Source organism: Cervus elaphus, chromosome 12 (genome assembly GCF_910594005.1).
Source record: "Cervus elaphus chromosome 12, mCerEla1.1, whole genome shotgun sequence".
Classification (NCBI taxonomy): Eukaryota; Metazoa; Chordata; class Mammalia; order Artiodactyla; family Cervidae; genus Cervus; species Cervus elaphus.
Genome location: NC_057826.1, coordinates 30497920 through 30524586, shown reverse-complemented (window position 1 = coordinate 30524586; position 26667 = coordinate 30497920). Strand labels below are relative to the sequence as shown.

The following is a 26667-nucleotide window of genomic DNA, read 5'->3' as shown; positions in this document are numbered from 1 at the left end:
GGAGTTCTGAAATTGTCCAGTTATCTCTATGACTGGTGGCTATGTGTCTAACTCAGCAATGAAATCCCAGCAAGCCCACGTCTGCAGGTGAAAGTTGGGTTCTCCAACCCAGCTTTTAGGAGCAAAAAGGAGGTGTTTTTGATCTCCCATCTGCTTGAGCTCTTAACCTAGCTGGTATTTAATTCCATTCTTGTTGGAGAATGAGGATGCTGCTTACTGACACCTACCCCCAAGCCTCACAGGTACCCAGCATGGAAGGATCTTGGAAGCGTTCCTGGAGGAAGTGATATTTAATGTAAGACTTGAAAAGAAGGAATTATGCAGGCAAAGAGGAGAGGAAAGTGTGTTACAGACGTGAAAATAGCATATATAGGGCCGTGAGGTGAGAGAGAAAATATGGAAGACTCAAGAAATTGAAAGTTCAGCGTAGATGGTGCGTGAAATAAGAGCCTGGGTGGATTGGGGTTCTGAGAGCCAGGAAAAAGGGATGGAGAGAGATAGCTGTGTTATTATATATTCTCAGATTCTTATTTGAACTAAAGGACAGTACCCCTGCTTTCTTACAGGTTTTCTCAATGAAATATGCTATATATAAAAAGGTTGCTATCTGGTTATATTTACAAAAATAACCCTTGTTCATTGCAGTCTCTGTGAGATGTCAGTAACTTCTAGCAAAATGTGTCATGTCTCCTAGGGTAGATTTTGAATATGTTTTTCTTTGAGTCCAACTGTTGAGGTGAGATGGCTTGTGTCAATGCATATTTCCTGTGGCTACTTGACTTTTGAAATGGAAAGAGAATTTAGTATAGCCCCCTTCTGGTTTTCTGTTCAAATATGTGACTCCTGAATATACCAAGAGCAATTACTAATTGCTGCAATCACCAAGAGTTCATGGACTGAGGGTATCCCGCAGAATATTTTCACAGCAGCAGTTATATTAGAAATGGCATCTCCTTACAGATTCCCTCAGTTCTCTGGCCTTGTGAAACAGCAGAATATGCATCTGCTTTTCCTGAGTGAGGTTTTATTAATAGGTGAGAAACCAGGTTTATGATAAGTCTGGTCATGATTTTCGAAGTATCCTTGGAATCAGTTAACTGACCAGAGGAAAACTTTCCTGTCTAAGAGAGTACATCATTGTGAATTTATAGATAGTTGGAAATAATAAGCAATATAGACCCAAGTTTTTTTTTTTTTTTTTTAAATTTTTTATTAGTTGGAGGCTAATTACTTCACAGCGTTTCAGTGGGTTTTGTCATACATTGATATGAATCAGCCATAGATTTACACGTATTCCCCATCCCGATTCCCCCTCCCACCTCCCTCTCCACCCGATTCCTCTGTGTCTTCCCAGTGCACCAGGCCCGAGCACTTGTCTCATGCCCAAGTTTTCCTAAGCCTGACATGTTATCAATTCTGTTTATACTGTTTTCTGTTAACGTGCCTTCTTTCAGATTCAGTATTTAGTCTTCCATTTATTTGACCAATGTGTCTTAATATTCTGGGATAATTTGTTAAACAGTGCTGTGTGCGTGTGGGTGGGTGCTCAGTCATATCCGACTCTGCAACCCCATGAACTGTAGCCCTCCAGACTCCTCTGTCCACAGAATTTTTCATGCAAGAATACTAGAGTGGGTTGCCATTTCCTACTCTAGGGGATCTTTCCAACCTAGGGATTGAACGCATGTCTCTTGCATCTCCTGCATTGGCAGGTGGATTCTTTACCACTAGAGCCATCTATCCTAACACCTGTGCATTTCACCATTCTCAATAAAAATGGTGCAGGTGTTGCGCTCAACTTAATACTCCACCACTTGGAGGTGGTGGAAATATCAGAGGGTGTTTCTAGGTGCTGCAATTACTGAATGGTGCTGCTGGAGTTTGTGGCCCATCCCAAGTGGCAGTGTTCCCTCTCCCCACTGGGAGTTACTGGGTGACCCATTGTCCGGATAAGGTTCTTCCTTTGTAACTCATTTCCAATCCCAGCTCTATCTGTGGGTTGGGGGTGGGTGGCATGGCAGTCTGACTTAAATAACTCTACTTTTAGTTTGCCAAAAGTCACTTTTTGGAATTCCCATTTTGGCATATTTACATTCTATCTTTAGATAGAAAAGGTTATGTTGGATACAAGTGGAAAATTGTCTTTAGATGGCCAATATACAGTTGTTCCTTTTTTTTTAAGAACTGATTTCCAAAAGTGCTATTAAAAGAGTTTAGTTGTGTAGTATCATTTAAGTGTTATGCCTTCCAGGAAATATAAAAACATTTGAAAGAAACTACTTGAGAAATTCATTAATGATCACCATTTATATAATTGAGGATTGTCAACAAAAGTTAATACCTCAGTGGGGAAGATAGTGTTGGTGGATAATGAGATTTGTATGCTCATAAATATAATCACTTACTGTGGGTCAGTTTTATTATTATAAGGTCCTGAGGACACTGTCAACATTAGTAACCAGCATAGACTTTGAGAAATGAAAATAGTAAGACTTAGAGGATTTAGTATCAGAATTAGATGAATTCACAGTTGAGGCAAGCTGTGCCAGATGAATTCCCTTGGGAACATACATCAGTAAACTCTTCATTTTTCATTATGTTCTGAAGTCACTTTGGTATGAAAAGAGCTACGGGAATCCAAGTTAGTCTTATGATATACCAGTGTACAGATTTTGTTCTTTTTATTGTTGTTCAGTTGCTCAGATATGTCCAACTCTTTATGACCCCATGGACTGCAGCACACCAGGCTTCCCTGTCCTTCACTGTCTCCCGGAGTTTGCTTAAACTCATTTCTGTTGAGTTGATGGTGCCATCCAACCATCTCATCCTTTGTTGCCCTCCTGCCTTCAGTCTTTCCCAGCATCAGGGCCTTTTCCAGTGAGTCAGTTCCTCGCATCAGGTGGCCAAAGTATTGGAGCTTCGACTTCAGCATCAGTCCTTTCAATGAACACCCAGGACTGATTTCCTTTAGGATGGACTGGTTTGATCTCCTTGCAGTCCAAGGGACTCTCAAAAGTCTTCTCCAACACCACAGTTCAAACACATCAATTCTTTGGCACTCGACTTTCTTTATGGTCCAACTCTCACAGCCATACATGACTACTGGGAAAACCATAGCTTTGACTATATGGACCTTTGTCGGCAAAGTAATGTCTCTGCTTTTTGGGTTGGTCATAGCTTTTCTTTCAAGAAGCAAGCGTCTTTTAATTTCATGGATGGAGTCACCATCTGCAGTGATTTTGGAGTCCAAAAAAATAAAGTCTCTCACTGTTTCCATTGTTCCCCCATCTATTTGCCATGAAGTGCTGGGACTGGATGCCATGATCTTAGTTTTTTGAATGTTGAGATTTAAGCCACTTTGGGAAATCATAGTTTTCATCTCTTGTTCCTTAATTGGAATGTAAACTTGATACATTAATTGCAGTCCCCAACTTTTTTGGCACCAGGGACCAGTTTCATGGAGGACAATTTTTCCACAGATTGGGTGGGAGGTGGAGGGTGGGATGGTTTTGGGATGATTCAAGTACATTACATTTATTGTGCACTTTATTATTATTACATCAGCTCTACTTCAGATCATCAGATATTAGACCCTGGAGATTGGGGATCTCTGGTGTAAAGGATTGCTTGGTAATTAAGCAGAGGAACTCAGACTGCACAAAGACTTCAAAGATATATCTAAAATAGTCTCAAAGCGTTCAGTTGTCTGAAAGCCAAAAATTGTAGTCTAATGAAGGAATTGATACCAAAATTGTTCAACTGCCATGAGTTTAAAAATTCTTTTCAATTGACAAACTTATAAAACTCAAAAGAGCAAATTCTGTTCATATAAAGGACATGGTTAATTGACAGAGAAGAAAAAAATATTGAGATATTCCCTTGATACTGTGGTATTTTTGAAGAAATTAACTTGATGAGTTCATAGAGAAATGTTTGGAAGAGTATGAGAATATGCAGTATATCACAAAAGGAAGTGGGAATGTAGATATGGGCTTAAATGGGTTCAGCGCTAAAATTCCTGTGGGATAGATGTGAACTATTGCCAGTATACAGTTAATTTAAAGATGAGCAAAAAATGATCATAAATCTAGAACTTTATAAACAAATTATTTAGGGCCTGAGAAGAACTGATGGTTTGTGATACAGGGGAAGTTGATATAGGGGGTTTTGCTTGCTTATATATGTGGTGCTTTTGAATTGAACTTTGCAATACATCCAGAAATCTAGTAGGCTTGGCAATAGATCTTCATTTCAATGGACAGTATACATTTCTTTGAGGTCCTGTCTGCTTAGAGATAGTGAGATGTTCGAGATGGTTTTCAAAGTTTTCTTCTTGTCTTCTGATTCACTAAACAAATCCAGAAAAGCTTTAGATAAAACCATAAACCATTTTATTCCTTCTAGTCCTAAACGTATATTTTATCTCATCAAGACCATTCCAAATGTCCTTTTATTCAAGTTGTTAAATTTACATTTTTTACTCCATGTTAGGTACTTTGTTATCAATCCATTTATTTCTGGGTGCTTCTTAATTTGGAGCAGGGACTGAAATGGAGTTGGGGGCTCAGGGAGAGACAGAGGAAAAAATCATGAAAGCTTTATTGTATTTTAATACAAATTCTGCAAAACCATCTCTGAACTAATAATGTTATTGAGAAAATGGTTATGAGTCCCCTTGGCCTTGATGATTTTCATTACCCTGAGTCCTAAAGAGATGTTGAGAGGTATGTATCTACTTAGCTTTTGGCTTCACTTTAAAATCTGATTATTTAACTTAATCCTCAGGCTGCCAAGTGCGAATTACACAGTCAGCAAATTGCACCACTTGCCAACTCTTTACATGTCCCCATCCAGACCAGTATAGGTTTTAGAGACAGGGAGGATAATTTGATCTCCATAAGTGGTATGGTTTAGGTAAGCTTTCAAGTGTAATTTCGAAAATGTGTTTCAGTAATGGCTAGAACAATCTGGTAGTTTGTACAAATAAATGTACTCGAGGATATATATTGATGCACTGGGAATCATTTAAATACCATTTGCTCTTATAAAACATATGTCACACAGCCTGCGGGAGGTGAATGCCCAATACATGGATCATGAATTGCATTTCTAAACTGTCCTCAACTCTTTTTATCTGCTAGGCTTGAAATCCCCCCTTTTCCACATGTTGTTCCTCTGGAATTTCAAAGTGTTTCTTGATTTGTGTTGTAGGAGCTCAGTACCAGTTACATCTTTTAGTTACAATTTTCTGGCTCATGGATGAAGGAAAAAAAAATGTGTATATATATATATAAACACATATATTTTAGAAAACCAAATTACTAAAAAAGTTGAAAATTTCCACCTCTTGTCTAATGTTAAATAAATCCACTGGAAACATCATACAGCTGCTAGCTGTTTATTTCATTACACAATATAATATTTAAGAACTAAACTGAACCAAACGAAGGTCACTTAGAGTATATACTTGTGTTGTTTTCAGGAAAGATGGACATTTCTTGGGTATAGAAGAAAAAAGCAAGTCCTTTGCCATCTTTTAAACAATCAGTTTAGTTTATTCACCTAGGACACTCATGTTAAATCCACTGCGAGCATGCACCTTTACACTGTCAGAGAGCAGGAGGGCACAGGCATCGGATCTGGCTTTTTCACTCAAGATCCCCAGGGCCTCGAGCAGGGCCTGGTCCTGAGTCCATGGTCAGTAAATGCCTGTGGCCTGGATGAATAACTCACTACTGAAGGTTTATACATGATATGCTCAGGAAGATTTGAATAAATGTATGTGTGTATGCATGAATTAATGACGGCTGAATCATCCAACAGTTGGATTCCTATTCTGAATTATTCTTGAAGTAATCGTGATAGGTTTGGGCTGGTTCCTGTACTCTTCCTGCATCCATGTCCACCTTTTGTCGTGCTCTCTACTCTTCTTCTGGATGTCAGTTACCAGGGGAGCACTGAAGGGTAGCAGGTTAAAAGGCTGAGGGTGGTGTTGTTGTTGTTATTCAGTCGTGTCCGACTCTTTGTGACCACATGAGCTGCAGCACGCCAGGCTTCCCTGTCCTTCACTGTCTCCCTGAGTTTGCTCAAACTCATGTCCATTGAGTCAATGATGCCATCCAACCATCTCGTCCTCTGTCATCCCCTCCTCCTCCTGTCTTCAATCTTTCCCAGCATCAGGGTCTTTTCCAATGAGTCAGTTCTTCACATCAGGTGGCCAAAGTATTGGAGCTTCAGCATTCTTGTCTAAGAAATATTTCCTGTCCTTGGCAGTCTCTCCACCCTATATTACATGGTAAAACAAGTAAATAGCTGCAGTATGGGAGGAGACTCATTGTGCTAGATATCTTTTGACCCAACTAAGAAGTGCCAGCTGAGCTGCTTAGCAAGTCTAAGCAGGTGGGGAGAGGCCTGGGTGGGAGCAGTGCTGGTGTCACTGCAGAAGAGGGATGCGTGTGGAGCTTGGCCTCACAGCTGCCCACAGGGCCTTTCTTATCTGTCACTCTACAAGCTGACTCTGTCTCAGGAGACAAAGTCCCTCCATTCAAGCAGGAAGACACTGCTTAGAAATCCTCTCAATTAAGCCTTGTCAACAGAAGTTGTCCTAGATTATAAATATAAAAATTGGAAATTTGGGTGGCTGGATTGCTATTGGGAGTTGATTTTAGCATATATTTAGAACAGGGTGATTTACTTTAGATTATTGGAAAACTGCTGGTGATACAGACTAATTCAAAGTTAGTCTAATGAGTTTCTAGTTGAAATAACACAAAGAAGCCAAATAAGAAGCCTACAGGTTTCGCAGCAGACTTTTATCTAGCAAACGGGATATAATTTGCATTACCTGCTATTTAGAGTCGGAAAGGAAATAGTGTAAAACAATTAACCGTGGGTAGTAAGAAACTAAAAATTATTTCTATTAGTCAGCCTTTGCTTGTGGGGTTTCTCAGTTATTATTTTTATATGTCGAATGAAAACACATCTGTCAGACACAGAGAACATTATTGTGTAGGTGGTGGTGAGTCATATTATGGTGTTTTGTGTAATGACTAAGAACGTTGGCAGAAATCTTACAGGCTGAAAACCTTAAGGTTTGTTCTCTGTGTACACATCTCTTTGGGGACTTAACACTCTCTGTTGTTTTCCATTTATGTCTGTCTTGACTGGTTAGGGACAGGTAATAATTCACTGAACTCTCCTCTATTTAAACCAACAAAGGGCTTATCTAACTTTCGGGTTTCCAACCAGCCCTATGAAAATAAAATACTGTTCTCAAGGTCGTGGTGGTTAAATTTTAAGAGCTGTGATGGCATTTCATGACTCGTGGATGTGGTGGCTGTTTGCTGTTGCAAGAATGGATGTTCATAAATTTAATGAATTATTGCAGCTGAAAGGTACATTTTCTCCATACATTTATAGAAGTCTAATTTTGCTGCTGTTAAAGTGTCACCCTTCAGTCCTCTGTCTGCTTTGTCTTGCCCTTTCCCCTTTATGTGGTACTTAAATCCCTTATAATTATACAGTGGAAGTGAAAAATAGATTTAAGGGACTAGATCTGATAGAGTGCCTGATGAACTATGGTCGGAGGTTTGTGACATTGTACAGGAGACAGGGATCAAGACCATCCCCATGGAAAAGAAATGCATGAAAGCAAAATGGCTGTCTGAGGAGGACTTACAAATAGCTGTGAAAAGAAGAGAAGTGAAAAGCAAAGGAGAAAAGGAAAGATGTTCCCATTTGAATGCAGAGTTCCAAAGAATAGCAAGGAGAGATAAGAAAGCCTTCCTCAGTGATCAATGCAAAGAAATAGAGGAAAACAACAGAATGGGAAAGACTAGAGATCTCTTCAAGAAAATTAGAGATACCAAGGGAACATTTCATGCAAAGATGGGTTCGATAAAGGACAGAAATGGTATGGACCTAACAGAAGCAGCAGATATTAAGAAGAGGTGGCAAGAACACACAGAAGAACTGTACAAAAAAGATCTTCACGACCCGGATAATCACGATGGTGTGATCACTCACCTAGAGCCAGACATCCTGGAATGTGAGGTCAAGTGGGCTTTAGAAAGCATCAATACGAACAAAGCTAGTGGATGTGATGAAATTCCAGTTGAGCTATTTCAAATCCTGAAAGATGATGCTGTGAAAGTGCTGCACTCAGTATGCCAGCAAATTGGAAAACTCAGCAGTGGCCACAGGACTGGAAATGGTCAGTTTTCATTCCAATCCCAAAGAAAGGCAATGCCAAAGAATGCTCAAACTACCGCACAATTGCGCTTATCTCACACGCTAGTAAAGAGATGCTTAAAATTCTCCAAGCCAGGCTTCAGCAATATGTGAACCGTGAACTTCCAGATGTTCAAGCTGGTTTTAGAAAAGGCGGAGGAACCAGCGATCAAATGCCAACGTCCGCTGGATCATTGAAAAAGCAAGAGAGTTCCATAAAAACATCTATTTCTGCTTTATTGACTATGCCAAAACCTTTGACTGTGTGGATCACAATAAACTGTGGAAAATTCTGAAAGAGATCGGAATACCAGACCACCTGACCCACCTCGTGAGAAACCTATATGCAGGTCAGGAAGCAAGAGTTAGAACCGGACATGGAACAACAGACTGGTTCCAAATAGGAAAAGGAATACATCAAGGCTGTATATTGTCACCCTGCTTATTTAACTTATATGCAGAGTACATCATGAGAAACACTGGGCTGGAAGAAGCACAAGCTGGAATCAAGATTGCCAGAAGAAATAATCAATAACCTCAGATATGCAGATTACACCACCCTTATGGCAGAAAATGAAGAGGAACTAAAAATCCTCTTGATGAAAGTGAAAGAGGAGAGTGAAAAAGTTGACTTAAAGCTCAACATTCAAAAAACTAAGATCATGGCATCTGTTCCCATCACTTCATGGCAAATAGGTGGGGAAACAATGGAAACAGTGGCTGACTTTATTTTTGGGGCCTCCAAAATCACTGCAGATGGTGATTGCAGCCATAAAATTAAGAGACACTTACTCCTTGGAAGGAAAGTTATGACCAACCTAGGTAGCATATTAAAAAGCAGAGACATTACTTTGCCAACAAAGGTCCATCTAGTCAAGGCTATGGTTTTTCCAGTGGTCATGTATGGATGTGAGAGTTGGACTGTGAAGAAAGCTGAGCACCGAAGAATTGATGCTTTTGAACTGTGATGTTGCAGGAGACTCTTGAGAGCCCTTGGACTGCAAGGAGATCCAACCAGTCCATCCTAAAGGATATCAGTCCTGGGTGTTCATTGGAAGGACTGATGCTGAAGCTGAAACTCCAGTACTTTGGCCACCTCATGCGAAGAGTTGACTCATTGGAAAAGACCCTGATGCTGGGAGGGATTGGGGGCAGGAGGAGAAGGTGACGACAGAGGATGAGATGGCTGGATGGCATCACCGACTTGATGGACATGGGTTTGAGTAAACTCTGGGAGTTGATGATGGACAGAGAGGCCTGGCGTGCTGCGATTCATGGGGTCGCGAAGAGTCGGACACAACTGAGTAACTGAACTGAACTGATCACTGTGTCATGTGAATTAAGGCCTGATCATTTGTCCTCCCGAAAGAATTTGTCTTGTATGTGGCAGTGTTGAGTTGTGGGTTGGGAGATGAGGTTAGACGTGGGAGATAAGGGTGGATGAGGAAGAGGGCTAAACCCAGAGAAGGCACCGCTGCTGTTGGGTTTATGTGAGGTGAACCAGGGGGTTGCTGCCTGCTGGACAAGTGGGAGACTTTTGGTGAGCGGGGTCAGGATGGGTAACTTGGGCCTGTTTGCTGTGGGTAAATACCTGGTGTTTCTAATTTGAAGGAGAAAAGTTACCCTGGTGTGAATAATGTTAAAAAGTGCTGTGAGCTCTGTGCATTGAGTCAGTTGGATGATTACCTTTTCAAGGACCATTTAAAAACCAAAGCCAAACAACCCCAAAACAGAGACATACACAAAACTGTGTGTGATTGGCAGGGTAACCCCAAGGACCTGTCTGTCTTAGTTCTCCCTCTCTTCGTGTCTTTAATCTCTGTTTACCCCAGCATTCAACATGTGCCTTCCTACTTCTGTGTGATACAGAGTTAGCTTAACTCATTAGAAATAGAAATCCTGAATTCCTTCATTAGAGCTTTCTCCTGTTAGCTGAAAACTCACTTGTTGTTGGCTCACCGAAATCTATTGACTTGGTAGATGTTCAAAAAATAAGTCCTTTAAATATCTCATTGAAGGTGTTATAAATAATTCCGTATTTTAGCCTCACTCACATCTCTGTAAAGAGCTTTTCAACTCATTCAAGACCCTTATTGTATATTATTTCAAAATTCCTTCCTTTGCTTTATCTAGTGAATCAGTACATTTCCTCAGATTTATTTGCACTGTGCCAATTGTTTTCTGATTTATATAGATTATAGAGTTGCCTGCTTACTCTAGAGTATAGAACTGGTGGGGTTTCTTTGTGCAGAATCTTTCCAAGTGGGGTTTATAACATGCTTTGTGAGAGATGAAGCCAGAAATTTAGTTCCCACAGCTGGACCTCCTTCAGCATTCTTTTCTTCTTAATAAAAAAAAAGTCTAATTATTATGTTTTCTCCAAGATAATAAAAAATAGGAAATAAGTGTTTTATAAAGATATGAAAAACATAATTGGTATCTTCTCACAGAAGAAAAGCCTTTGTTGCTTTCCATTTTTAAGAAACTTGCACTTTCTGTGGAGAAAAATGATGCTTGGTGCAGATGTTTCTTTCTTTACCATTCACTAAATCATTTTCCTTTAACTTTTAAAGCCCTATCCAAGAAAGAATAATATGGGGGAGAAAATTCTTTGGCCAATGAAAGGAGCTAGGCCATCTCAGTCTAAGGTATAGTAGCAGGAACTACATTTATTCTATTTATCTTTGGATTAATTGCCAGCCCTCAAAACAATATCTGACATAGCCAGATTCCAAAAATTGGGAGTTGGGGGAGAAAGGTGAGAGGTTAGAAGGTGATCTAGAAGCAACCGGGATGCTTCCTGGGGCTGTGCTAAATACATTTGTTAATCTTAGTGAAAATTTTTGAAAAAAATCTTAGTGAAAAAGATTGAGGGCAAGAGAAAAAGGTGGGGGTGACAAAGGATGAGATGGTTGGATGGCATCACTGACTCAATGGACTTGAGTTTGAGCAAACTCCGGGAGATAGTGAAGGAGGGTAAGCCTGGAGTACTGCAGTCCATGGGGTCGCAAATAGTTGGATAGGACTTAGCAACTGAACAACAAGTGAAAAAATGGACTATTAACCCACAGAGAAGCCAGTACTCTTCTCTAGATCACCACTCAGGAGAAACAAAACACACGGAAAAGTTTCTTCAGGACTTGAATTGTTATATTAACCTATCACCTAATTTAATCTTAAGGGACATTGGGGGAAATATTGCCCATCTCTTGGTCTAAATGGAATGCATGCTATTGGAGTCTACATAATTTTCAAGGGAAGGACAAGAATATTTCATGGAAGTGATTGATCATGGTTTCAAACAGAAACTGTATCTAAAGTTGTAACATTTCTCAGATTGAACCACTTAGTCTAAAGAGGTTCACTTTTTCCCTTTCCCGCCTCTTCATACATTTTTTTCAATGTTTTTTTTTCTAAATTGATTCTTTGTTTTAGTTAACTGTTCAACCAGAATGATCTTTCCTTACTATGTACACACGGCCCTATTTTCTCTATTCTGAAATTTTTTGTTTTCCTGGGGCTCCATCAACCAGGCTTGATTTTTTTTTTAAGAACTTTATTGAGATATAACTTACATGCTGTAGAATTGACCCCTTGTAAGTGTACAGTTCAATGCATTTTAGTAAATTTATGTAGCTTTGCAGTCATCACCACAATCTAGCTCTAGAATAATTCCATCACCTTATCTCCTCCTGTGTCCATTTGCAGTTAATCTCTGTTCCTGCCTCTGGCCCCAAGCAACCACTGATCTGCTTTCTGCTTCTATAGATTGACTTTTTTTTTTCTTTAAAAATTCATGTAAAGAGATACTATCTGAGATGCCGTGATCCTCATTGTTTTGTTTTCCATGATTGCCTCTTTCAGTGTTTGAATTATCAAAATGAAAAATCTCTTATAATATTACTTTGAAGCAATTTCATAGCTTTGAAGAAACTAACGTATGAGATGATTTCAAATTAGTTTATACTCTGTCCCTTCTCCTCCTTTCATCACTTGTGCTTTCATTCCCCAGCTTGCCCAACAGTGTATCTAAACGAGTGCAGGTAGCTGAAAGAGAGAGTAGCAAAAGCAGTCCATCCACTCTGCAGCCAAAGAACGACCCCAGGAGTAGTGTCTGTGAGATACAGATTCAAACATAGGAGGTAAAGCTAAAGCTAGCAGCTTCCATAAGAAACTATAGAGTTTTGTTTTATCTACAGCTTGCCAAGATTGCTTAATAAAAAGCACTAACTTTAATAAAAGAAAAAAATATTATGAAGTTATATTTCATAAAAAACACTTAGTGATCAAAATAGACTTAACAAAATGAAAAGGCACAGGTGAGGCAAAATACTGGCAGTACATACCTCTGACAAAGGACATGTTTTACAACAATAAGACAGGCAATTCATAAGTGGGCAAAAGATGTGAATAGATATCTCAAAAAAGAATACGTGTGAATGTCATGTGAGCTTGTGAAAAGGCATACTCAGCATCAGGTGTCATCAGGAAAATACAAAATAAAACTGCATTGAGGTACCACTTCACATAAGCTGTGCTGTCCCTTCAGTAGTGTCTGACTCTGTGTGACCCTATGGACTGTAGCCCACCAGGCTCCTCTGTCCACGGGATTCTCCAGGCAAGAATACTGGAGTGAGTAACCATTCCCTTCTTCAGGGTATCTTCCTGACTCAGGAATCTAACCTGCATCTTTTATGTCTTCTGCGTTTGCAAGCAGTTTCTTTACCACTTTCGCCACTTGGAAAGCCCTCAGTTCAGTTCAGTCACTCAGTCATGTCCGACTCTTTGCAACCCCATGAACTGCAGCACACCAGGCCTCCCTGTCCATCACCAACTTCCGGAGTCCACCCAAACCCATGTCCATTGAGTTGGTGATGCCATCCAACCATCTTATCCTCTGTCGTCCCCTTCTCCTCCTGCCCTCAATCTTTCCCAGCATCAGGGTCTTTTCCAATGAGTCAGCTCTTCGCATCAGGTGGCCAAAGTATTGGAGTTTCAGCTTCAGCATCAGTCCTTCCAATGAATACCCAGGACTGATCTCCTTTAGGATGGACTGGTTGGATCTCCTTACCACCAAGGGGGCTCTCAAGAGTCTTCAGTACTGGCAACTAATGCAAAGATAAATAGAACAAATTTCATTCCCTCCCTCTGGAGACAAGTCTAGGAAGAGAGTCAGACATGCAAATGTGATTGTAATTAATGCAAGTGTGATAACTGTGGCAATGTGATTAATGCCAAAAGGTTAGGAGAGCAGAGAGGGGTACCCCCACCCCCCAAGGTAAGTAAGGTAGGCTGCCTAGGGGACAACTGATCGCTTGTAAAAGCTTAGATACCGTGTAAAAGCCAGAATACTGGAGTGGGTAACCTTTCCCTTCTCTAGAGGATCTTCCCAACCCAGGGATTGAACCCAGGTCTCCTGCATTGTAGGCGGATTCTTTACCAGCTGAGCTAGAAGGAAAGCTCAAGAATACTGTAGGGTAGCCTTTCCCTTCTCCAGAGGATATTCCGACCCAAGAATTGAGCCGGGGTCTCCTGAATTGCAGGCGGATTCTTTACCAACTGAGCTATCAGGGAAGCCCCCAAAGCTTAGATAAACAGGACTCATTCTTAGACATGGTGGGAAGGACTCTTTGGAAAAAGGTTTCAGAAATGGGCAACTTGTGATCCCAAGTCCTCAAAGTTAGCTGCTGGTGGAAGAGAAGGAGGAGGAGGAGGAGGTGAGGTGGGGCAAGTCAGCAAAGGCCATATCATGAAGGGCCCCCTACCTACCAGCTAAGGAATTTGGATTTTATCCTGAGAAGAAGAGGAATTGTTGAAGCCTTCTGTCATCATGTCTTCCTAACTGGAATCTAAATTCCATGCGACTGGGGTCTGTTATTCATCTTTGCATCCTTTGTAATGTCTGGCCATGGTCCTGGAATGGGTAGGACATGGAGTAGGTGTTGATTGATCTCTAAGGCTGTGTGATAGTCTCTTCGAGTCTTGCAGGCTTGTTTCAAGCCGTATTATTAAAACGGAGTGAGTCAGAGCAAAGAAACTTTTGGAATGGAGGGGTGGGGGTCTCATTACACTCTGGGCATTGTGCCTAGGCACTCCCAATTATTATTTAATCCATGTCACCCCTCCTCGCTCAGATTTACCAGTGACCTCTGATTGCTCTTAAGATAAAGACCAAAGTTCACAGTGGCCTGCCTGCAAGGCTGCTGTTCACTGTCTGGTGCTTTTGACCTGTTTAATTTCTATTCATTTCTGAGGTGTCACTTCAGTCACAGCCTTCCCTGCCCCACAATTCCCCGGAGCAAATGGGCTCTGGCAGCTCAACTCTGTGCTCGTCCCTGGGATCATGTGATTATTTGATTTCTATTCTGCCCCTTCGAGCATATGAGCTCTGTGATACCTTTCTGTTCCCTGCACCTACAATGCCTAAATTTAGTGGATGCTTGAATTTTACATAATCCATAACAGCCAGACCTGGAACTCAGGGGTGTCTGACAACAAAGTCTCCCTCTTTGTGCGAACAGACACTCAGCAGGCCCAGCGGGCCGCCAGTGCAGCTCAAGAGTGCGTTTTTCCTACTGACATCAGTGTCCTGGTTCTACCCACCTGTTGAGTGATCAACAGAATGAACAGGCTAGTGGTTAAGGACGTGGGATCTGGAACCAGACAGTCTAGCCTCAAGTTCCTCCTCTGCCATTTACTAGCTGTGTTACCTTAAACAGGCTACTGAATCTGTCTGATTTTTTCCTGGACACTGGGATAATACTACCCACTTTATAGGATTATTGTGAGGATAAACTAAATTAATCCATAAAAAACACTGCTACCAAGCGCACAGAATGTGCTCAGTAGTTGTTAGCTCTTACCATTACCACTATCCATGTATTCCTTCCTATTGTCTTACTGTAATCCCAGATTACATCCAGAGGGCCTTTGTGAGTGCATGCTCAGTTGTGTCCGACTCTATGTGACCCCATGGACTGTAGCCTGCCAGGTTCCTCTGTCCATGGGATTTCCCAAGCAAGAATACTGGAGTGGGTTGCCATTTCCTCCTCTAGGGGATCCATCTGACCCAGGGATCAAACCCGCATCTCCTGCATCAGCAGGCAGATTCTTACCCAGTGAGTCACCAGGGAAGCCTAGAGGGCCTATAGCAATTTTTAATTATTTTATGGAAATTCTCTCCTTGCATGAAGCCATCTGCTCTGAAGTTGTAATTCAACTATGTCCTCTCAATTCAAAATTGGTCATTTGCGTCTCAGCAGAAGCAGAAGTTTTCTAAGAGCAAAATATAGTAATATTAATACTTTTTACTGTGAATTTCGAGGTTTTTAGATTCATATGTTTCTTCACACCTCTGCTCAGTTAGGAAAAACAGTAGTGCAGTGTAGTAAAGGATACAATATTAATAGCACTGTTCTCTCACAAATCAGAGCTTCCCATGTAGCTCAGCTGGTAAAGAATCCGCCTGCAATGTAGGAGACCCCAGTTTGATTCCCAGGTCGGGAAGATCGCCTGGAAAAGGGATAGGCTACCCCGCCCCCAGTATTCTTGAGCTTCTGTTGTGGCTCAGCTGGTAAAGAATCGCCTCCAATGTGGGAGACCTGGGTTCGATCCCTGGTTTGGGAGGATCCCCTGGAGAAGGGAATGGCTACCCACTCTTGTATTCTGGCCTGCTGAATTCCATGGACTGTATAGTCCATGGGGTCTCAAAGAGTCGGACATGACTGAATGACTTTCACTTTCACTTTTCTCTTACAAATCATAACCCTTTTCCCCAAACTAAGCACCATATTATTGAGCTATTTGAATAACTGACCTGATTCCACAATCCCACCCCAAGAAAACCCTAGTTGTTGGGAAGTGCTTTATGTCGCCATATCCCCCTATTCACCAGTAGATGAGAACAGGTATAATTTACAGGAAATTAAAAAAGGAAGAAAGGGAAAAAATACTTATTTTACATATGTAACAGTTGCATAACAAAATTTTAACATTTTTAACATGTTCCCTTATAATGGAATTTTCTGTAAATATTTTTTATTCCTTCCTTGGTTTTACATTGTTGAAATTCTTAACTAGTTTCTAGTGGTTAGTGTCTGAGTGTGTCTTTTAGTGGCTTAACTGCTTACCTTGCTCTTAAAAGAAAATAGCTCCTGATTTGTATTTAAAGATGAGAGAACTAACCACAGTACATTTGCCCCTCCCTGTGCCAGGCATTACTACCTTCTGAGTTGATGTTGCTAATCCGCACAGAGCCCTGCAAGAGAAATGACAGGCCCATTCTGGAGATGAGAAAACAGAGGCTTAATGAGATGAAGAATTTTCCCTGGCAGCTGGCTTGTATCAGACCTTGTGTGTCTAGGCCCTGGAGGTGCAGGGGTTAACAAGATGAGGGCATAAGGGATAACAAGAAATAAGCCTGGCAATTAAGTTGGGGTTATAAATGGAAGACCTCAAAAGACTGGCTGAGGGATGTATAATTAATTTTGCAGGCAGTGTGGAACTAATGACATTTTGTACTTCCTTCCACCTTCTCAGTCCTCAACACTGGGCAATCAATGATGTAAGCAACCTTTCAGGTGATTCCATTGCTCACTCAAGTCTGAGGACCACTGGTGTAACGCATCAGTGGCCACGATGTAGATAGGATCGGAAGGGCAAGAAGGACCTGGGGGAGGTTGGTGCCAGAGCCAAAGCAGAGGTGATTAGGGCATACATTTAGGTGGCTTCACTGGAAACAAAACAAAGGGAAAATGTGAGATTTTTTTTCAAGGAAGAAATGATGCTTGATGACCCAGCAGAGGCAGAACTATAAGATGGGAGGCCCACAAGTGGTAGAGCTGCATTATATGCCTCAGTTAGCTGAACCTTATTATTGTGCCTTAATTTATAGTAATTTAGCATGTCTCACACCCATCAATCTGCCGCTCTTAACTAGATTCAACTTTCCCTATAGGAATAAAAATGTACCAGATGCTCAATACCAATAATAATGTTGACCATGGATTGAGTTATTAAATGCCAAGAACTGTTCCCTATGCACTTTATAGTCATTATCTCATTGTTGTTCATTAGTTGTAGATGTTCATAAATTGCCTTCCCTCAGTATCCAATCTAAGCTGCACACCACTATAAAATTAATGTTTCCAGACACTGATGTGAGAGACTGAGAGTCTGGGCTCAGGAGTCAGACAGCTCGAGGCTTAAACCCCAAGCCCCATCATTTCCCAGGCACATGTGGTCTTTGAGCAGGTTACTTACCCAACCTTCTGCCAAAACTTCCCCCAGCTATATTACAACAAGTATTATTAATACAAGGTGGGTGTGATCATGAGTGGAACTCTCAGGGTTATTGTGGGAACTAAATGAGAAAATGACTGCACAGTGCTTGACATTGGAAGTACTGAATAAATATTGCTGACACAGATGTCACTCCCTTGCTTGCTCAGAACCTTCACTGGTTCTTCTTGGTCAAGAAAATAAACTCCTTAATCTGGCCTTGAAGATTGTCCACAGAGTCACTTACCTCCCAAACCTTTTATCTGATGGTTGTTTGCATCAACCCAGTGCTTCAGCTAAGCTGGTCAGTGTCCCCCAGACACTCTAATAATTCATTACCACATCCCGACCCTTCGTTCTCTTCTTCCGCCCATCTCATCATATCCCTCAGGGCCCATCCCGATTGTCAGTGTTTGTAGAGCCATCCTTGCCAGTCCTTCATCTGCAAAATGAGTAGATCCTTCCAAACTCTGGAGCTTTATATGGACCCTCTGCAGCAGTACACGGGGCCCAGGACAGTTCTGTCCGCGCTCAGCCTGCCTTTCCTACCCTTCAGTAAGTGCGGGGCTGCGCTGGGGGCCCAGCCCAAGGCCAGGGACCTGCTTTCTTAGTGCAGGTAACAGACACTGGCACTTAGCAGCTTCTTGGTCTTTCCTAGGTTCATTTGAATATGTGTTGGCTTTGTTTTCTCACTCCGATGATGCTGATAAGACTTCCCTTATAGGAATAACAATTAATTTGTAAAATAATTATTATTGTTTGTCTTCTCAGGATGAACTTGACCTCACAGACAAACACAGGGAAGCCATGTTTGCACTTCCAGCAGAGAAAAAATGGCAGATATACTGTAGCAAGAAAAAGGTAAGATATTCATGATGATCATGGTTAACTGGAAATTCATCATTGTTTTGATGCCTTTTGCTCTCCCATTTCACCACCAGGCTTCAGGCAGTTCTTTATAATGTAAAGACCAGATCGAATGTGCCCAGCTGTGGCCAGCTCCTTGGGTGCTGATTTTATCAACACCTCATTGCCACCCCCTCACCTCACACCATTATGCATAACCTTGTGTATGAGACCCCTAAATAACATCAGCTTACAGAAGGTTGAAGTGTTTCTCTAAAACTTGCCCTTTACATGAAAGTTTGTATGTAGGTAGGTGAGGACCAGCATTGTGGTTTCACAACTGTAGTTTCCTCCACTCTCTGTGACTACCTTCGAACAACTTTCCATTTTGCCGTCTCTAAGATGTGGCCTTGTCTTCATGGTGTGAAGTGGCTCTCCATCCATTTCACGTTCCAAACTGGGGATAGAGAAAAGGGGAAGGCACAGCTCCCCACCCCCGCTCTTAGGGCCGTACTGGGAGTCCCAGACCTGAATTCCCTCACATCCCACTGCTAGCTACATGGCCACACCCTCCTGCCAGGAATGCTGTCTTATTCTGGGATTCTGGGTGGTCATCCACACATAAAAGCTGGGGATTCTGGTACCTTTGGAGGAGGAGAAAAAGGAATTCATGGGGTAGAGAAAGTACTTAACTCTCTTCCCTAGCCTCCGTGGCACTAGGCACCACCCATGGACTGTATCTCCCGCAGTAAAGCTCACTCTGCCATCTTTCAAACCTGGTGGCAGATTCTGCGACTGTTCTCTCACCCATTTTTGGAACCACTTGTTGTTCATGGCCAGTTTTTGCCACTTTCCCATCTGTTCTAGGGAAGACTTAGATCAAGACAGGGAAGCAGAAAGGGCAGGGTTAAGATCCTAAGCAAAATGCTACCTCTCCAACAGGAGTGGGTGCTGGATTACTCACCTCTGGAAACAAAGAAACTGGAACAAACTACAACAATCCAATATCTTGAGAAGACACAGTATCAGCCAGGGAAACCTTTCCTTAGTGGATTAGGATGCATTTGGGGACCTCCGTTTGCCCCCATGGTTCCCACCCCCAACCCCACCATGCTGCCTTGTGTATTTGGCATGCCCCCTCCCGGGAGCATCTCTTCAGCAGTGAACCTTCCTGTATTCCTCTCATGTCAGGCTTTATAACCCTTGTAACACCAGCATCTGATACCTGGAAGTGAAGGTATGATGAATGAACCACTGAGTTGTTGGGTTATACCTACGTCTCAAACAAACTAAAGCACATTTAACTTTCCATGTGAGCTATTGTAATTGATATAACTACATGTGGGGTTTTGTTCCAGGGGTCTTTGCTGAGAGATGTGTCCAAGTGTAGCCTGTTAAGATGACTTCTGGGCCACTTAGATCATGTCAAGCATTAAGGGTTCCTAATGCAGTGGTAACCAGTAAAATGTGTTTATGAATGAGTATGTCCTCTTCTTTCTCTCTGTGAACATCTTACCAATGGGAAGACCTCTCTTTTGTCAAACTGATGGGTCGTCACTCAGAAAAGAGATTTTAAATGGAAAGAATTTTAAAATGAAAATAAAAATGGGCTCTGTCTTTTTGGAGGGGGCGGGGCTCTGTCTTGATAGTAACAGTATTGAATGGTCTTGAAAACAAGAGAACTTTTCAGGCAGCTGCCTTCAAGACCTGGCCCCTACAACTGAGAAAGAAAAATCCTTAAGTGCCTGAGTACACAGAGGACATTGTCTATTTTGGCTCAAACGAGCGCAGATTTTTTTTCTCAAAATTAGGAAACAACGTGAAGTGGGGATTGAGAATATGCACTAGAGGAGAGGAAGGGGCAGGAGAATGGGAGCAGCTTACCGAAGGGAAAGTTTTCTTCTTTCCCAGATTTTATTACACCCTTGACGGCAATTGAAAGTTAATCATGGAAACTACTGCCCCTTAGATTAGAAAAGGCAAGCCCTGGAGGATAGAAATGACCTCGGCCTCACAGCTGCTGCTCATTTTTCAATTTCCTGGCCTATCAAATCCTCTTTCAAACCTTGTCTCCTATGTGCGTGGTGGGGTTGGCTTTTTGTAGGAGAGTGGATGTAGATGTGGCCACTGGCCTTAGAATCCCATTTCCTGACGGATGCGCTGTTTCTGCGAGTACCTGGCCCAACCGTGCAGATCTTTGGGAAAGCAGTTTTCCGGCTAGCTTCATTCCAGCAGTTTGGATTCCCTTTATGACTTAGCAATAGTGTGACTGAGTGGAAAAGCCATCTTAACTCTTTGGGGAATCCTGGGAGTTTATAGATCTGCCTCACTTTAAAATGGCTTGACTGAGGATTTTATTGATTAGAGCTTCTCAGACTGTTAAACCTATGCTGTGCTTTGGGTCTACAACCGACCTTTGGGGACCCTGTAATAAATCGAGAAATAACACAATAAGAGAACACAAAACCCTTTGCCTGGCCCTCTTCAGAGAACCTGGTCTCCTTCGGGACGGGTTGCCCATTCTCAGAAGGGAGCCCATGGTGGCCATCCTTACCACCAAGAACAGACTGTTTTCCTTGGACCATCTCTTGGATATAGCCTTTTCAAATCAGACTTGTCCCAGCAAGCCTGACCACATCCATTTCTCAGGCCAAGGGAAAGCTACACCCCCATGGCCCCTTCAGACTTTCCATCTTTCAAGATTAGAACTCAGGGCATCACAGACGTTCTCACACATAGTGAAGCCATAGAGTAAGGGCCCACGAGTGCCAACAGAAACAGCTGGGGAGAAGCAGGCTTTCTGCGTGAAAGTGCACAGCAGTCGTGCAGACAAACAGGGCTGGGAAGAAAGAGGGGCCCGGCCTTCCTTGGCCAAGTGGCTCTTTTCCATCCAATAGAGACTGAATCCCAGCGGTGGCTATCTGCTTATCAAGCTCTGTGTTCATTTCTCAAACGGCTTTATCCGAGTCCTCTGGTTGAAAAACCATTTCCAGAGCCAAAATGAAAGCTGCAAAAGTGTTCCTGGGGCTAAAAGAATTGGAAAGAAATTAATTGGAATTTTGCCTAATTAAGTAATCCGAGGGGAGAGCGAGAGATGGATGTTGCGGCCTTGTTGAAAGTCCAAACAAATCTGTAAAAATGACTAGAGTGGTTTGGTCAGCCGTGGTTTATCGTATGTAGCAGTCCACTGTCAAATTTTTTTAACTTTTACGAAAGGTCCAAGGAAAGACTCTGTTGGTGGAGCTGGGGGTATTTTCAAATAGGAAATGTTTGTGGTTCTTATCTTTAAAGGTAATTCCCTTTTTAGTTCCAATCACAACATGCTCTTTTGTTTAAGTGAGGTTTTTCCCAGTCTTCGGCCAGAAACTGCATCTGTTAACAATCTTTTGGATTTTAAACTGAAGCTTTTTAAACAATGAACCATCTGACCACGAAAGGCATCTGGCCATGCTGTATTTGCTTATTGTTAACATGATTTTTAAACCCTGGGAAAAGTAAGGAGTAGGTCTTCAGAGAGGAGAAACTAAGATGGTATACACACTGTATTATGGCAACAGCACTTACCAGCCCAGGCAGAAATTTTCTTTAGTCACACTTCTTCACAGGAGCAGTTGAAGTAGTTGTGTCACTTAACCAATCCTTTTAAGTGTCCAGAAAACGCTTTTTCCCTCTCCACAAGCTTCAGAGTTCCCAAAGTCAGTGGATGGAATTAGAAGCTGTGAGCTATAGTAACATCAGATATTTGAGGCAAAGATCAGAATTTGATGACTGCACCTCATGTTTCCTCCATGCATTTCTGATCCCTAAGCCAAGGCTTAAGTTAATGGCTCTGGATTCTCCATATTACATTTCGGTATCTTTTGAGGTCAACTTTGGAGAAAGTGAATTTTTGCTCTGTTGCTGAGTTTGTTTGACTCTAGTTTAATTAAATCACTCAAGAACCTTGTCTAACTTGGCTGCAGTTGAGCCTTTCAGCTTTGTGGGAGGTGCTGATCTGGTGCTAGGCCTGTTCAGAAGACATCAAGGAAAAGAGGCTGAGAATTCTCCTGGTACCTTTCATTCACTTCCTTTATTTGGTTTACATATCCTTATTGGATCACTTCCCCAGTCTGCTCCACAAGAAGGAATTTTCCTTTACCACATACACAAAAAAGCAGTGCATTGTGAATGGTCATCAGGATCTTTCAGATGCATTCAGAGCAGAAGGAGGAAGTGGTCTGATCAAAACAGGGATTTAAGGGAACATATGCTAGTAGTGGAATTAAAGACAAAGGAACCGTTGGTCTTCTAAGGACTGTCAAACAGACCAGCTGTACCGCAAGGAAGTGGAATGTTGATATGTTAATGGTCTGGTTGTTCCCAGTCTCCCGATAGAAAGTGAAGAGGGATAAGTTAGGTCTCCTCTTCCTTGGAGAAGGCAATGGCACTCCACTCCAGTACTCATGCCTGGAGAATCCCATGGACAGAGGAGCCTGGCAGGCTACAGTCCATGGGGTCCCAAAGTTGGACACAACTGAGTGACTAACACAGTCCTTCTTTACCGTAATTATTTGAATATTCGGTAGAATGAGCCTTAGGTTTTCAGGTGCCCACTTTGCTAGATGTCAGAGATTTGGGAGAGAGAGAAAACTAGATATTTGTAACTGTTTCTGGACTTCTTTAGAAATACCTGGTTTGGTCTCTTGCCATTGAGTTTTCACACTGATAATGGATTCCAGTTGGCCTTTGTGCTCCCAAGTGCTAAGAGGTTACAGAATGTGGCAGACTTAAAAATGACCAGAAATAAGACTGGCCTGTCTTTCTGACTTGGCTTCTCTGAGAATACATGAGGGAAGCACAGTAACTGGTGGAGAGTGGGTATCACACAGGTTCTGAAACTCCCTGCCTTGTTTACATATTCCCTGGCTATGAGAGGTGAGGACTGAAGCAGTGAAAAAACAGCAGACTTGGCGGATCTGGTGTTTCAGCCAGTGAAGCAGTGTGGTTGGCAAAGGGCTGGCTGGTTTGTCTATCACCCTGATGTGTACTGAGTGTCTGGGGCAGACTGTTGACTAGATTCTGAAGGTGATTAAACAAGTCAGATTTCCTGGAGTGGATGGTCCAGGTAGAAGCAGATGAAATCAAATAATTGCCAGGTCTTTCCATAAGCTCCATTCTAAGGTAAGCAGACTCCAGGGCACAGAGGAGGGCGCCTCCAAGCCTTGGGGTGTTCGTGTGTGATGGATCACTGTGACCACTTCCAGGGCTATACCAACAAGGGAGCTGATGTCATGCTTTCATCCCATCATCTAGAATGGGCTCCTTTTCCAACAGCTGAGCTATGTTCACACACACTGTACAGTTTCCCTCTTCACTTGTACTTTGTTCTTTGTCCCTTCTGCCAGTGCCTAAAAGGTCAAGTTTAGACTGTTGAGTAATCTGATCTTTACTAAACACAGTTTCTAGAGCTTGTTAGGAAATCTATGGAGAGGCTTAAACTTTAGAAAAATGAAGACACTGAGGGGAAGATTGAAATAACTAAGGTTTATTTAACCCAGAGAAGTCAGGTGAAAACACCAGCTCAGGCTGTTCACCCAGTGTCCATAGCAGTGAAACTGTGGTGTCTGTCACAATACGGCCAACTCTAGTTGGTAAAGAGCAGCTGCCTCAAGCCTTCCCAATAAAAACTCTGCTAACAATCTGACCTTCCCTGCAAGGGCCAACCAGTCTTCCTTCATGATTCAGGGGCTTGAGGGCTAACTCCTGGCAAGACAGGTAGGGGACAACAGGACTCTGTTCCCACATTGCATTATTAGTTCCAGTTCATTGATACCCAGGTTATACTGTTAATAAATGTTTTGAACATTTGCATAAGTATGAGATGCTGATGGATCTAAAGATGATGGCCAAAATCATTTGATAATATGTATCCAGAGCCTGGAACATGCATCTTTCAGGAGTTGGTCTCATGGTAGTGATGAAAGATACAGGCCAAGAACTATGTGTGGGGGGTGTTCTTTGCAGTGTTGTCTCTGAAAGCCAGTGATGGTCAACAACTTAGAGGGGGATGATTATATTATACTATGCAACCATAACAGTATCTTGCTGCCACTGAAAAGTCATGCTTTCAAAGAAAGTTTGAAGACCTGGGAAATTGCTCAGGATGAAATGAAGGTTTAACAAAAGAAATAAAACTGTAATTGGTACCATCAAAAATATGCAAAAGAAACTTTATCTATAGAAGTAGACAGAAACTGTTGTTTGGTTGGATTGTGGGTAGTTTATTTTGATTTTTTTTTTCTTTATACAAATATTTCCCAAATGTACTAATAGTCATTATTCTCACTCTTACCTTGGGATAAGGTTTTTTTTGATGGTAAAAATAAAATTGCTCTTTTTAAAAAAATATGTACAGTATAGTATGTCAGGTTTCAGTCAGAAAAGCAAGGCTGCTAAGGGAAACACATGCTGAGGGAAATCACATGCAAAGAGATTAACCCTTATGTAATCACAGAAACTAGCTAAGCACTCCCTGTAAAGCTGCTGTCTTTGCTTCTAATGCTGGAGCTTTATGTCCTTGGAGCAGGCAATTGGGAGGGAGGGTGGATGTAAAGAGAGGGGAACAAGGACAGGCTGGAGTCCACAGGGACAGACTGACTCATGTGGCAGGTCCCACTGGCTGACCCTGGACTGGGTGTCCTGCAGAAGCCTGAGCCATTAGTCATGGAGTTCAACACCTACATGCACGTGTGTGCGTGCACACACACACACACACGCACACACACCCACACACCCCTAGCCAAGGAGAAGCTGTAGGAGGATCCAGGGGAAGGTGGAGCAGTTGTATACCTGCCTACCAATTCCCACCAATGAGGTGAGCCAGCTGATAAAGGACAGTGCCTATAAACTACAAAACGGCTGCTGCTTCACCACCACCCTGCACATCTTCCCCTATTAGAGTCTCTTGTGGCTTGCCCTCCCTGAAACCTGTAGGCAGTTCGTTCAGCCTAGACAGCTTGAACACTGCAAAGCCACTTCATATTTCTCTTTGAAATTAGGAGGGAAAATAAATATCATTTAAAATATACACAGTGCTTGTGTTGTCAAGACAACGCTGGCATTTTTTTTTTTTTTTGTTTATTTCTTTAGCTCAGGGGTCCTTTATTTATTTACTGTTCCTTGGGAGGATTAAAACAAAAGGTGAATCTATAAACCACCCAGAATTTTTCCATACCATTTTTCTCTTTAAGCAGTGACTGAAAGCATGGTGATTCTTGGTCCTGATGAGATGACTTCAGCTTTCTGCTGAGAAGTCTGCTGAAGGGAAACTGTCTGTTTCTCATGGCCCTTTCTCCCCTAAGTAGCATAATCTCATAGCCAGTGCCCCATTTTCTGTCTTTATTTTCTTTTTGTTACAAAAGCCAGTGCTATCAAAATGAGCACCAGTTTTTAGAATTGGAGTCCAAAATTCATGGATACTCTGTCTCTGCTGCTGCTGCGAAGTCACTTCAGTCATGTCCGACTCTATGCGACCCTATAGACGGCAGCCCACTAGGCTCCCCGGTCCCTGGGATTCTCCAGGCAAGAACACTGGAGTGGGTTGCCATTTCCTTCTCCAATGCATGAAAGTGAAAAGTGAAAATGAAGTCGCTCAGTCGTGTCTAACTCTTAGCGACCCCATGGACTGCAGCCCACCAGGCTCCTCCGTCCATGGGATTTTCCAGGCAAGAGTACTGGAGTCGGGTGTTCTCTGTCTCTGGCAGCCCTTAAACCAAAGTTGTATCCCTGTCAAACGCAGGTGGTTCATGAGGATTTACTTATCTCCTCTTCCTGTAATCTCTTTGTTTAATAATATCATTTTGGGTGCAGTTTTTCCTCCAGTGTTACCAGTTCTATCATTGCAGCTGTGCCTACTGCCACTCCTGCTGTGGGGTGTCCAGATGGTTCTGAACTCATAGTTTTTGTTTTCATGACCATTGACTCAGCTCAGTGAAGAAGTGGAGAACAAACTTGCCCATAGAATGAACCAAAGCAATCTTTCTTCTTTGGTACTTGGTGAAGTGAGTGAACAATTTCTGGATTCTTCTGTTGGGGTGTAGCCCTCCAGTTCTGTAAAGTTCTCTGTTTTTCAGTCTTGAGATACTACCAGTGAGAGGACTCCTCACCTCCCTTGGGGTGGATTGGCTCCAAAAGTTTTTCCATTAATGGATCTGCCTGAAGGTTTCCTAAATTTTGTTTGTCCCTCACAGTTGTTCTAAACTTCAGCATAGTGTGACTGACTCTGCTTTTTCCATCATAAATAGAAGCCAAGTAATAACTGTAAGAAAGACTTTG

The 26667-nt window shown here is 42.1% G+C and overlaps 1 protein-coding gene across 2 annotated transcripts in view; it reads left to right on the top strand.

The window, feature by feature from the left end:
- The window catches only part of DAAM1 (dishevelled associated activator of morphogenesis 1), a 178339-nt gene that overhangs the window by 78730 nt on the left and 72942 nt on the right, over window positions 1–26667 (top strand). For both annotated transcript variants that reach the window (XM_043918837.1, XM_043918838.1), the window contains exon 3: window positions 18280–18369. In XM_043918837.1, coding sequence (XP_043774772.1) covers window positions 18280–18369 — 90 coding nt within the window. The remainder of the gene's footprint in view (window positions 1–18279; window positions 18370–26667) is intronic.